The sequence below is a fragment of the Dipodomys spectabilis genome, unplaced genomic scaffold (genome assembly GCF_019054845.1).
Source record: "Dipodomys spectabilis isolate Male_0828 unplaced genomic scaffold, ASM1905484v1 ptg000241l, whole genome shotgun sequence".
NCBI lineage: Eukaryota > Metazoa > Chordata > Mammalia > Rodentia > Heteromyidae > Dipodomys > Dipodomys spectabilis.
In genome coordinates this window covers 6937386-6950936 of record NW_024870918.1, presented here as the reverse complement: position 1 = coordinate 6950936, position 13551 = coordinate 6937386, and the positions used below count along the sequence as shown (strand labels likewise).

The window sequence follows — 13551 nt, the reverse complement described above, 5'->3', positions numbered from 1 at the left end:
TATAATATCATGTATGTCATAATTCCTAGCATGCCAAAAATTAAGTCACATTGTCAGTTGAAGAAATATGTTTAAGGGGCTGGGAAGGTGGCTCAGTGGTAGAATGCTTGCCTTGCATGCATGAGGCCTTCAGTTCGATTCCTCAGCACCACATAAGCAGAAAAAGCTGGAAATAGGGCTGAGGCTCAAGTGGTAGAGCACTAGTCTACAGCTCAAGAACTGAGGGACAGTGCCCAGGCTCAGAGTTCAGGCCCCAAAACTGACAAAAAAATAAAAATAAAAATAAAGAAGTATGTTTGTAGGTGAGACCCCTGAAAACTCAGGAACTTGGGATGCAGGGATCAGGAGATCAAGGCAAGCTCAGACAAGAAAAAAATAACAAAGGTTGCAAGACCCCTTTTTAACCTGTAAGTTGGGCATGGTGGTGGACCCCTGTGAATCCTGCTATGTTGGGGACATAAATAGGAGGATCAAGGCTGGGTGGACTCAGGCAAAAAAAATGTGAAGCCCTGTTCCAAAAGAACTAACATTCAAGTGGTAGAGTGCCCTGGCACCTTCAAAAACAAACAAAAACAGAAAGGGCAAAAGTATATTGAAGGAAATGACAAGTTAATGAGAGGGGGGTACATTTAACAAAAGCTCATTTAAAGCAGCACTGAGAAGCAGATCAAAGACTGCCCTATTTGGAAAAAAAGGAAACAGGGAGTATTTTCCATCACTTACGTTATTTCTAGGTTGCCTGGGTAGGATCCTGGAAACTAAGGTGAACTCTGCTCAACTATTTTGTTCAATGGGAACCCAGTTGTGTATAAACTGCTGTCACCCATCCGCTAGCAAATAACATTTATGCCCATGGCTAGCATTTATCTCTCACACTGGAATTACACCAGGGATTCCTTAGACCAATCGGGCACTGCACCTTACAGCTCAAGATTATGGGTTCAGGGAGACAGGACAAAGGTTCGAATACCCCATTCCAAAGTGCCTGTACAAAGCAAGCATCACCAACAGTATAGTAAGGGCTTTCGGTGGCCAAATTTTCATCTTCATTACGGTCAAAAGCTTCGTTTCATAGCTTCACGCATCATGGCCTACTAAATTAGGACTAAAACTCTACCTTAGGGTGAAACTAAAAAGGACTGATAGGAGTAGTGTTTCCACAACTTGGCAAAAACCAAAAGCAATCAGACTTTCATCACCTCTGAGATCGTAATCAGTTCTTTTGCTGTAGTATCTAATTTCACTGGAGGTAAAATGTCCACCGGTGTAGAGCACAGGCCTGCGTTTGAGGCCTTACAAGGACATGTCATACATGTATTTACTTTTATGATCTCCACTGGCATCATCCTGGGAATTTTCTTTCCTCCCTTCAATTCCTCACCACTCCAAATGGAGCTCACACAGTATGAACTTTTCTATCTTGCCCTCCAAAGAATGTTTTATTTTTTTTATCCTGTGAGTGTATTTATTTACTTTTTATAATTTTCTTTATTAAGTGATTACACAAATTTCACAGTATTCTGGGATAGTAATAGTTAAGGTCACAAATACATTTTAACCTTCACGAGGCAAATTGTCATTATCTTGGTCTATAAGGCTTGTGAATTCTAGGAGCTTTGACGATACAGCTATTTCTCCCACATCGGGTGATATGTACCTTTCTTTCCTTTTGCTTAGTGTCAGCTGTTCCCTTTTCCCTCTCATTCCCTCCCTCCCACTGCTGCCCTTCAGTTGCTTAGTTTGTTTTCATCAATGTCCAGTGCAGCTGATGGGCCTCTTTTGTGTATTTCCCATTTCCCTCTGATTCTGTGTCCTCCTCCTAGCTTCCCTCAGATGTGCCCAGATAGATAGACAGATAGATGATAGATGGGCCATATATGTAGTCAAGAACATGGAGTCATTTAGAAATGATACAACAAATTAAGTAGAGGTCCTTTGTTTCTTGAGTCCTGGTCACTTCATCATATCTCCTTGCATTTTGAATTTAACTTCCACGTATCAGAGAGACCATGTGCTGTTTGCCTCTCTCCCTCAAAATGCTTTGTTCTAATTCCATCCATTTCCCTGTGAGTACCATTATGTTGTCCTTTCTAATGGCTGCAGAATATTCTATTGTACATAGGTACCACAATTTTTGGATCCACTCATCAGTAGTGGGGCATCTGGGTTGTCTTCATATCCTGGCTATTATGAACAGTGCAGCAATGAACATGGAGGTGTATGTGTTCCTGCATCCTGGTTTCTGTTGCTCAGAGTAGATGCCTAGGAGTGGTATGGCTGGGTCATAGGGGAGGTCTGTATTTAGCTTTCTGAGGTACCTCCAGACTGCTTTCCAAAGTGGTTGTATTAGTGTACATTCCCACCAGCAGTGTAATAGGGTTCCTCTTTTTCCACATCCCCACCAGCATTTGTCGTTGGCTGACTTTATTTAGGATGTGGGCCATTCTGACTGGGTAAGGTGGTATCTCAGGGTTGTTTTTATTTGCATTTCCTTTACGGCCAGGGATGGTGAACATTTCCTCATGTGTTTCTTTGCCATTTTTATCTCTTCTTGAGAAGTCTCTCTTTAGTTCCTTGCTCATTTAATGATTGGTTTGTTAGATTTGGGAGGGATTAGTTTCTTGAGTTTATATTGAATATTAGGCCTTTGTCTGATATATTGCTGGTAAATATTTCCTTCTCAATTAGTTGGCGGCCTTTCTAGTTTGGTTGCTACATCTTTAGCTGTGAAGAAACTTTTTCACTTTAAGGTAGTCCCATTTGTTGAGTCTCTCAATTTGTTGTGACCCTGGGACTCTGTTCAGGAAGTTCCTGTCTGTGCTGATCAAGTGTCTCTCCTACTCTGTCCTGCAGTAGTTTCAGAGTTTTGGTCTGATATTGAGGTCTTTAATCCATTTTGAGTTGATGTTAGTGCATGGTGATAAGCTGGGGTCCACTTTTAGATTTCTGCATGTGGCTGCCCAGTTTTCCCAGCACCAATAGATGAGGAGGCTATGTTTCTTCCATTGTCTTTGGCTCCTTTGTCAAATATCAGCTGACTGTAGGTATGTGATTTTATTTCTGGATCATCTAATCTGTTTTATTGGTCTTCAGGTCTGTTTCTGTGTCAATACCAAGCTTTCTTATTATAGCTCTATAGTAGAGCTTGAAATCTGGTATTGTGATCCCTCCTGAGTTATTTCTTTTGTCTAGAATTGCTTTGGCTATTTGGTCTTTTGTTGCTCCATAGAAATTTTTGGACTGTTTTTCTCTATTTCAGTAAAGAACGTCATTGTGATTTTGATGGGAATTGTATTGAATTTATCATTTTTGGCAGTATGACCATTTTCACACTATTGATTCTTCCTATCCAAGAAAATGGAAGGTCTTTCTATTTCCTGGTGTCCTTTTTTATTTCTTTCTTTAGGTTTTTATAGTTTTCACTAAATAGGTCCTTTACGTTCCAAAGAATGTTTTGCAATTCATCTACATGCATGTTATCAAAAGTTCATTTTTTAAAGATCACAAAGAAGTACACATATTCTCTTTGTCTACTTTAATCTGCTTATATGCCCTTTCATAATGGGTATTTAAACGTTTTCCCCATTTGTGGTTACTGTGAATAAAGGATCTTACAAGTCCAGAATCCTATCCTGTTTTATAAACCTAATCAGATCACCTTATCATATCTTTCTGTCTATAAAAATACAGAAAGTGAAGGACCAGACTAAAGTAGCATCTGCTTATACTTTAAAAGAGTGAAAGGTACCTTAGTTGTGGATTAGCTGGCAACCACCCCAAAGTGCCCGTATCAATGACCCCAGGGGGGCAACATTCATGATCTAAGACTTTTCTCTAGAGCATTTCAAATGCACAGTGAGACTGTTTAGTAAAATCCTTGAAGCGGGGAATTTTATAAAGGAGAGGTTTACTCAGCTCATACTCTTAGAGGCAAAAAGCCCAGGATCTGTTGACTTCATGTGTTTGGCCTTCAGTAAGGGCTCATTTTTCTGAATCACAATAGGTCAGAAGAGTGGAAAGGGAACAGTAAGTCATGTGCAGACGGGTTGAGTACACTTGTTACAGTCCAGTCTTGTGAGAACTCACTCTCTAAATCAATGTTAATCCCTTCTGAGAGCAGCACCTCCTTAATAAACTAATCACTTTCATTAAGCTCAGTCTCTGAAAGTTCCACCATCTCTCAAAATCACCACCTTGAGGAACAAACTTCTAACACGGGAACTTCTGGGGAAGAGACCACAGCCACATCATAGCAGAGGCAATAAAGCTCATTTTTCTTTGGACCCAAATCTGGTATCCTATTACATTACCTCTGTGTAAAATTACTGTATTAAAAAATCCACATAAGCAAGCATGGTTTTCATTTACTTGTCCTATGAGGTCTCCTCATACATCTCACCTAATCCAACATACTAATTATGCCACGTTGGGCACATCATTTACTCCCCTAAGCCTTAATTTCCCAGTATGCACAAGGAGATAATTACAGCATCTATCATAAGGTTATTTTGCAGATTAGATCTTGTGTGTCATGTAGGCCTAGTGCATAGCTCACCTAAGTGCATGGGAATTAGCTATTATTAATATGGGTGCATTTCCAAAAGTATTCAGACAGTGTAGCCGCAAACTTTCATTTGCTATCTCCATCTCAAGGTGCAGGGCAACTTACCATAATAAGGGCATTCTAGGAAATTAGTGCAACCGGCATTCTCCAAACCAGCGTTCCATTGTTAAGTGAGTTTTGGCTAAACATTTTAACATCTTATTGCTTTATGCTAATGTATACTCTTTTCTTCCCCCAAAGTCAGGCCTACTATACAGTACCTCCAAAAGAACTTGTCTATAAAATTGACTACTAAACTAATCAAGGAAGATCATGTGAACCTGAGACTCTAATAAAATTATACGCTGACTGCACATGTAAAACAAATTTTAGTCCCTTCAGGATTATATATCTCTTTCCATTTCACTTAATGTTACCCATCCAACAGATCTCTTCAGTGCCTTCCTTAACCCACCAAACTTAATCCAGACTTCTCCTTAGAAATTATCAGGCCTCCCAGACTTTTCTTTCATATCTTTTACTGCACTGGCATTAACATACATATAAGATTATCTGTTAGTCATTTTTCCCAGTAAAGTATATGCTTCAGTGAAGGCCAACAGGAACTATAGGTTTACCAGTATCTAGTACAGTTTTTGGTACCAGACCTAGTTGTGGAAAAAATGCATTAACACAAGAATTTCATTGTAGCTTTTTTTTTTTTTTGAGATAGGTTCTCACAATGTAGTGCAGGCTGGCTTCAAACTCCAGAGACCTTCCTGCCTCAGTTTCCTAAGTGCTGGAATTACAGGCATGTGCAGCCACAATTGCTTCAGCTTCTTTGACATAACCAAAAACTCCAAAGGACTTAGATGTTTATGAGTAATATGGTGGTTAGATGAGTTTGCTACATTTATATCACATAATGACAGCATTAAGAATGCTAAAATTAATCTGTATTTGGCACACCCACTTTACTAAGTGAGAAGAAATTCTGTACTTTATTATATACACACTGTACTGTACATAGATGTCTAGAACCACACATACACATCAAACTGTTAACAGTGATCACACTTGAACAGAAATAGGACTAAGAACAGAGGCCTTTAGACTCTATGCATTTCCCTACTGTTTCAGTATTTACCAAATGTTTCTTTATTAGTGTTTTTGTTTAATGTGAACAACTACAGGTCCACATAAATTACCTTATGCTTTATGATTGCTTTTTATTTGCATCCTTTTATTTTTGTAGTGCTGAGTTTCAAGGCCTTGCATGTGCTAGGTAGGCACTTAGCTGGATTTGCAGGACAACTTGCCTGCTCCCATGTCTTTATTTCTTAAAAATACTTTTGTAATGAACACTACAACAACCCTCAGAGGACATTAGGACTTGGTATTAACCCAGAATTGTAAAATGAAAGGTTCAGGAAAGTTGCTTTATATCATGAAGCAAAATAAATGACAGAATTGGGACTTCAATGTCTCTTCATTGTTTTTCAAGGGATATGTAATGGGAAACAAGGCAACTTGATCAGAATCAGTATTTTAATATCAAAAAAAAAAAAAACTAGAAAAGACTTAAACCTATTCCATCCCCCTTTCCCAACTCTGTAGGTGGTTTGAGGGTACTGCTGATCAGTGTCCATAGGGGTGAGGCCAGGGAAGGAGGCTACAAACACCCTAGCATGCTGCTTAACTTCTAAGAGACTTCATTTATATTAAGCTAAAGCCTACCTTTCTTACTTTGACCCTTTGATCTAAGTTTAGTCATGTGGAATGCCACAAAAGAAGCTTCTCTCCGTTTCCTAGAATATAATTCCGATGCTTTATCTAGATAAACGTCCCAATAAAACATCTTCATTGCTCAACTTTTAATTTCAATGAAGTCATAACAAATTACTTGGCGGAGGAGGAAAAAGAATGATCATGCGGAACCTTTAGCAAATAATGAGGTACAATTAGTCAACTGTTACTAGAGTCCTTTAGGGGGAGTTACAGAGAATACATTTCTTACTGCTTGGGCCAGGTGCTTCTGACAAAGACTTAGGTTTAGACAGTTCAGTACTGCTGGATCCAAAATCTGCTGTTTATTATTCTCCATTCAACAGTTGTTCCTCAGCAAAATGTTTTTGTTGAAACTTCCAGAAACAATGGGCTTAATGGTCTCACCAATTAAAAAAATGAGACATCTTCACAAAATACAAGAGGGAAAAGAAATACAGATGAATAACATGAAGCTTGCTGTCTGAAATCTGGGACTCATGAACACACTTAAGACCACACTAACATGGTTAAAAAAACCAATAATATGAAAAATGAAAAAATACACATACACAAAGATTAGGTATAAAATATATTTAGTTCAATGCTTACTAAAGCTGCTTTCCAATCATTTGATAAGTAATTAGCATCAAACTTATGGAATATCTTCATGAAAGATGTAGACATGTATTTAGAACAGGGTGACTTTTTATTATGGTATTACCCATGGATAATAGTCACAAGCTTGGTAAAGCCTTCCAGAATATTGCTCAAAGTTTAGTTTCTGAAAATTCTCTCCATTTAAGTAGGAGAAAGGAAAAGTCTTCTCAGGATCTCACTTGAAAAAAAAAAACACATACACAAAGAAGAAACATTCCTCTTTCCTCCTCTTTACTGAACTGTTTATCTTCCCTCTAACATTTATTACACTTGTAATTAAATAACTATCTGGTTAATAACTGTCCATATCACTACTTCATAACAGAATCCATGTTTATGAACACTGGATAGCCACAAATGTAGGGTCTTGAATATGGAAAATGCTCATTAAATACTTATGAAGTAAGAGAAGTACTAACAAGATAACAACTGACAATACAAAGATTTCTTTGCTATCCTACTTAATGTTAATGTTGAGAAACTACTTGCTGAGAAAATCTATTGTCCCAAGCTATATTTATATATCATTTACTTAGCATCACAATAATCCTATCATATTTCTCATTTGACTAAACCTCACGGAAACTAAATAAGCCAGGCTAATAATCCTAGCTACTCTGTTTGAGGGATAAAGATCAAGAAAATCATGGTTTGAGGTCAGCCAGAGTCAAGTTATAATTAGACCCTATTTCAGCCAACAAGTCAGATGTGATGGTTAATACCTATAATCCCAGCTACAGGGGGAAGGGGTTTGCAGGTAAGAGGAGGATCCAAGTAATGCAGAAAAAAAAAAAAAATCACATCCCAAACATAACTAAAACCAAAGAGGGCTGGGGGGCGTGGCTCAAGTGGTACCAGTACTGCCTGAGTTCAAAGCCCAATACCACCAAACCACACACACATACACACACAATTCGAGCCACAAATCTATTTTAACTTCACTTCATGTGAATACCAGATTCACCTAATGCAGTGCTGGCCTAGTATGTCTTTTGTCCTGAATTATCACAGCAAATCAATGGTTATATACAAGCTCCCCCTCCTAAAATAAGTGACTTCAGGAACAGCAAACCAACCACTTCCACACAAGTCTTACAAAAACCCCCAGACGGAAGGGACTCATTTTTGCAGCTGAGGCTAAAATCAGCTGCCTTCCCCCGACAGACCCAAGGCGGCCCCGGCGCCCTCCGCACCCGGGGGTCTGGAGGCCGGACGCCCCGCTGGAGAGGGACCGCGAGCGGGATCGCGCCTCCGTGACCCGGCGGCGGAGCGCCAGGACTCACTCCCGGCAGGTGCACGCGAGACGGCGCCAGGCCCCGCGCACCGTCAGCGCGGGCGGGGACGGGGGACCCAGGCCCGGGGCGGGCGCGGGAAAGGCCCGTGGTGCGGGGGGCGGCCGCGAACCCAGGCCGCGCACGCCTCGGGCCGGTCCCTACCTTGGTCAGAACGCTCTTATCAAACCTGTCGTTCTTGAAGCCGAAGGTATTCTGGTGCCTCTGGGGCCGGGAACGAGCCACGTTGCCTTTCTGGGAGCTCATCACCGCACCCCGCGGTCGCCGGGAGCCGCGGCGGCGGTTTCCCAGCCCAGCGCGCACCTTTCCCCAGACCTGTTCCTGACGCGGCGGGTGACCCGGAAGGAAACTCAACCAGCCTGTCGGCTCCCGCCCCCCCCCCGCCCCCGACCCCCTCCCCCAGCCAGCCCCAGAGACTTCTCCCCGAGGCCAGGGGACCCCGGCTCCCCGGCAGCGTGACTCCACGCGCACCGCCGCTCACCTCCCACCCTCCGCTCAAGCCTCTTTTGTCAAACCAGGTGAACAAATTGCCCTCTTCCTTCGAAATGAGAATCCCGCCTCCCATTGGTCGGAACCGGGCAGTCAATCACGGCGAAGGGGGCGGGGGAGGAGACCTCTATTCCCATTGGCTCTCCTTTTCCGCAATCCCCGCCTTCTGCCGTTTCCGTTCACCCTCTCCCGGAGCCCCTAGCGTGACTGACACTGCTGAGCGGCTTGGGATTGGCGGAAGTTGGGCGAAGCTGGGCTGGTCCCGCCCCCTCCCGCTGGCAGGCTGGAGCCCGGGTCAGTTTTGGCACCTTCCTCCAGTCAGTGAGCAGCTCCGGGCTCGTAGAGCGCCGTGGTCGCCCCCTCGGTTCTCCTCGGGTCTCCCACCCCCCACCCCTCTCCCGCTCCGGGAGCATGCTCAGCCCTCGGCGGGTTTAGGAGGAGCGAAGAAAGGCGGACTCAAAGAGAAGAAAAGACCCGGCCGGGGACTGGGTGTTGTCTGCGGGGCCGGGAAAGGAGGCGGCGGCGGCGGCGGCGACAGCGACCACGACCACGGCCGCGCGGGACGTGAGGCCCCAGAGCAGCCGGCGGCGGCGGCCGCCGCTCCAGCGACTCGCCCCGGGGCCGTTAGTCAGCAGAACGCCCGCTCGTGTGGAAGAGCCGGGCCGGGCGGACCCCAGCCTCGGGAACGCGAGCCGGGCCGCCTCGGGCCGCGCCGCTCTAGGTCCCGGCGCCGGTGATTGCCGCAGCCCCCGTCCCCTCCCTCGGGCCGGGCCGGTCGGCAGGCTCTGGGGAGAGCCCGGCGGCCGCAGCGCGAGCCGCGGCGCCTCGTGGAGGACCCCGAGTCGGTGGCCCCCGTCTCCCGATCTCCCCCGCCCGGCGTCTCGGCCGTGGCCGCTCCGGAGCAGGTGCGTGGGGGGGGGGGGGTGCGCGGGGCCGGGCGCGCCGCGCCGGTGGGGAGCGGAGGGGAGGGCGGGCCGGGGTCGCCGGAGCCGCAGCGCGGGAGGGCCGGGGGGGAGGGGAGGGGAACGGGAGGCGTCTTTGTTGTTGGCGACCCCGGGGGATCCCTCTCCGCGCTGGGAATCCACTCGCGATCGGGTCGGTATTCGGGGGTTCTCCACTTAGGTCCGTGCTGGGGAGGATCCGGTCGGAAGTAGAGGGGCGTGGGGGGGGGCGGGCGTCCACCTGTGCCCGGTGAGGGGCGCCGAGGAGACCCAGACTCGCTCCGGAAGGTCTCGGGGTCCCGCGGGGGAGAGAAGGGGAGTCCCCTGGCCCCTCCGCGATGTCTCCCGGCGCCCGCGGCCCGGCCCCCGGGGCGATGGCGCGGGTGTCCGCCGAGCCCCCCGCGGAACGTCCCCGTCCCCCGCCGGCCTCGGTCGCCGCCCGCCTGAGCGTGTTCCGAGTTTGGCTGGTGGCTGTATTCTGCTCACGCCCGTCCCCGGCTTCCTCCCTCGCTTACATGGTTGAGCGTGGGTCGCCTCGGGGGTGAAGAAGTCGGGGGTCCGCTCATCCAGAGCCTGTCGTTTTTTTAAAATTGGAAATTGGGAGCTTTTTGTTATTGAACCCCGAGCCCAAGAAAGTTGGATCCGATTAGATGATATTGTGGGGGTTCGTTCGTACAATTAAACCCCAGCTGCTGCTGCTTTTTTTTTTTTTTCTTCCCTAAACCAATGTTCAGAGCTTTAATCCATGATGGGATTTTTTTTTTTTTTTGGCCAAAGGAAAAACAAACAATGGTTTTTTAAATTTTTTTTTTTAAAAACCCCATTCATTGATTTTTAAGTCGGTGTGGGATACATTTATTTGGAAAGCAAAGGATGAATAACGGAATGCAGAGAGGATGACCTTTAAATTTTGGCTGCGTTTTTATGGAAGATGTTCCTGCTTAATGATTTGTTCGTACTATTTATTGCTTGATCCATAAAATAATTCATTGAGTTTTATTAAGCCTCCAGCAAATAAAAGGAATTTTGGACATCTTGGGTCAGCATTTGGAATTACTTAATGAGTCTGACTATAAAATCAGGTACAAGCTGTGATCACATTCGTTTGTTTACGTTTAACAGGGAAATTTACAATAATAAATGAACTTTTCTCGGTAAAGAATTTGTGTCTTATCACATTGAATCTCATTAGGTAGTATAATCATGACCGGGTACATCTTAAAAATTAGCTTGATTGCCAGTGTTCTAATCTGGGACTCCCACATTGCATGGTTGTTAAATCTGTTTTGGGGAGAAGGGGTAGTGACATTACTCAAAGAACAGTGACGGTAATTGTGTTATAACTTACAAAAGATAGAAAGTCCGTTGTACCTTTATTGCAATATTACTTCAGATCCAGGAGGAAATGAACAGCACTCAGCCATATTTTGACCTCTCTTTTCTCCTACTCTAGTATTAATAAGGTTAATTGGCAAGGACAGGATTAGATTTTCAGCAGCCTAGGCAGTTTTAATTTTGTCCCTTGGTGTGCAATACTTTAGTTGATGTGTGGCTTATTTCCTTGAGTATCTTCGCCCATTTTGACATGTGTATGAAATTACTGACAAAAGAATTTATTTTCTGGGACAGACATGATCACCATAAGACAACATAGCAAATGAATGTTTTCAGATTCCCAATGAATGCAGCTGAACTAGGCAAGTGGTATATCGATTCCAAATTCTATCATTAATCAGTTTTCAAATCCGGACATGCTATCCCTACATCTAAATCAGTTTCTTCATTTGTAATATAAGACTAATAAAATGGCTTACTATATAGAAAAGATAGTAGAAAGTGTACCAGCAAGTTACTCTGGTTAAGTGACATTTATTTTAGAGTGGTAATTGGTCACTAACACTTTCTGCCATACTTGCACTGGTGCTAATATCCTCAGAACTACTGATGCCAAGAAGAGAGTTTGCTGATTTTTGTTAGTTTATGGGCAGATTTTATTTGTAATCTAACCAAATTGTTCTCTTTTCAAACTTATTCCTGATTTTTCTACAAATAGTGGGACTTTTTCTCATACATTACAGTATTTGTCTCTCAAATCCAGCCCTTTGAATAGTGAGGAGAAATGATTTTATGATTATTACAGCTGAAATAAATAAAGCCTGAAAAAATTAATTACTTGAATTACCAAAGGATTATCAGTTGATTGGGCTCTGGTGGCTCCCGACTGTAATCCTAGCTCCTCAGGAGGCTGGGATCTGAGGATCACGGTTCAAAGCCAGCCAGGACAGAAAAGTCAGTGAAAACCGTATCTCCAGTAAACCACCAGAAAACCAGAAGTGGCACTGTGGCTCAAATGATAGAACTCTAGCCATGAGCACAAAGAGGCTCGGGGGACAGCGCCTAAGCCCCAAGTTCAAGCTCCACAACCAACAACAACAAAAAAAAGTAGTGAGACTAAAGCAAGATTCTTCTGATTTATAATCTTGAATTGTTTGCTTTTGGGCAGTATCTTCCAAACTCTTATATCTGTACCCCATATATCTGTGCTCAAGAGATTGTGTCAGTGTAGGTGTGTAGCACTGTAAAAGTACCTGCAGCTTTCAATATAATGACTATTCGTGTACCTTCCACTCAGCTGAAGAATTAAAACTGCAAATCAAGCCTTTATACCATATAGAGTCTCTTAAATCCTATTTTCTCCCTATACATTATATAGTTACATTGTGGTTGTCTTAAAATACTTTAAATGTTTGTATCTTTCAATAGTTTGCTTTTGTTACTCAACGGTGACAAGACTTAACTATTCAGGTAGCTCTAGTTTATGTTCATTGTGATATATTTATGTGCCCCATTATGTGACATACCAGGTTTTTGTAGAAAATCTTAATAGCTTTTTATCAATTCTTTGGTATTAAACAGTGCTATCAGTAATCTCCATTATAGTCATTTGCCATATGACTTTATGCTAACCTTGAACCACATATGCAATAGTAGCATCCTAAGATTGTATCATCTAGTGATGCACTGCACTCACTAGGTATCTGAGTTTGTGGATGTGAATTCTAATAATCGCCAAACAGCACATTTTTTAAAATGCCTCCCTATTTGGGGTGGGGGGGAGAATAAGGGAAGTGATGACATTAAGATGATAATCATGAATGTTCACAGTTTTTAAAAAAGCATGTTCCTAATTAAAATATCAGAGGTAAGTGTTGTACTAGGTGAAGGCTTGAGCTCAACTATAGTCTCTTCACCAAATATAACGGTAGACCAATAGCAGCAGAATCAGTTGGGAGCTTGTTAGGTTAGGTAGAAGCTCAGGACCTACTCCACTGACTCAAATGCTGTAAGTTAAAAAGATTCCCAGGTGAAAACTACAGCAGTACTCTAATGCTGATTGCAATGTTTGCTGTACATTGAATTCACCATTTAGGTATAAAAAATGGCATTAGTGGTGAAAAATTACTTTCTAAACTAAACATTTAGTAAAGTTTTAGTAGGTGAAAATCTTCCATTTCTCTTTGGGTTTTGTTTTTTGGTTGTTTTTAGTTTTTGAGGGGTTTTTTGTTTGTTTTGAGACAGAGTCTTGCTGTGTGGCCCATGATTTTCTGTTTGGGTTGTTTTTGCTGTGTGTGTGTATGTTTCTCCCTGTTCCCCTCTATAATTGTCCAGCAAAGTAGCTAAAAATGTTAGAGAATGTAGGTCAACATTAACTTTATTCAGGAAGAGTGCCGGGTACCCCTAGCTTCTGATTTAGTAGTGCACCATTCATTATAACAATCCAGAAGCTGTCATTGAGAAACCTTGTACCCTGGAATCTGGTAGTTGATTGCTTGACCATAGGATTTGAGCTTCTTGCACTTAG

At 43.4% G+C, this 13551-nt stretch overlaps 2 protein-coding genes across 2 annotated transcripts in view; one reads left to right on the top strand and one right to left on the bottom strand.

Moving 5' to 3' along the window:
* Positions 1 to 8597, bottom strand: part of CUNH9orf85 (chromosome unknown C9orf85 homolog) — a 40360-nt gene extending 31763 nt beyond the window's left edge. The window contains exon 1 of the mRNA XM_042699349.1: positions 8404 to 8597. Coding sequence (XP_042555283.1) covers positions 8404 to 8505 — 102 coding nt within the window. The 5' untranslated portion in view covers positions 8506 to 8597. The remainder of the gene's footprint in view (positions 1 to 8403) is intronic.
* A 472-nt stretch (positions 8598 to 9069) lies between these two features.
* Positions 9070 to 13551, top strand: part of Abhd17b (abhydrolase domain containing 17B, depalmitoylase) — a 37781-nt gene continuing 33299 nt past the window's right edge. Inside the window, exon 1 of the mRNA XM_042699400.1 lies at positions 9070 to 9653. The gene's annotated coding sequence lies outside the window, so the exon portion shown is untranslated. The remainder of the gene's footprint in view (positions 9654 to 13551) is intronic.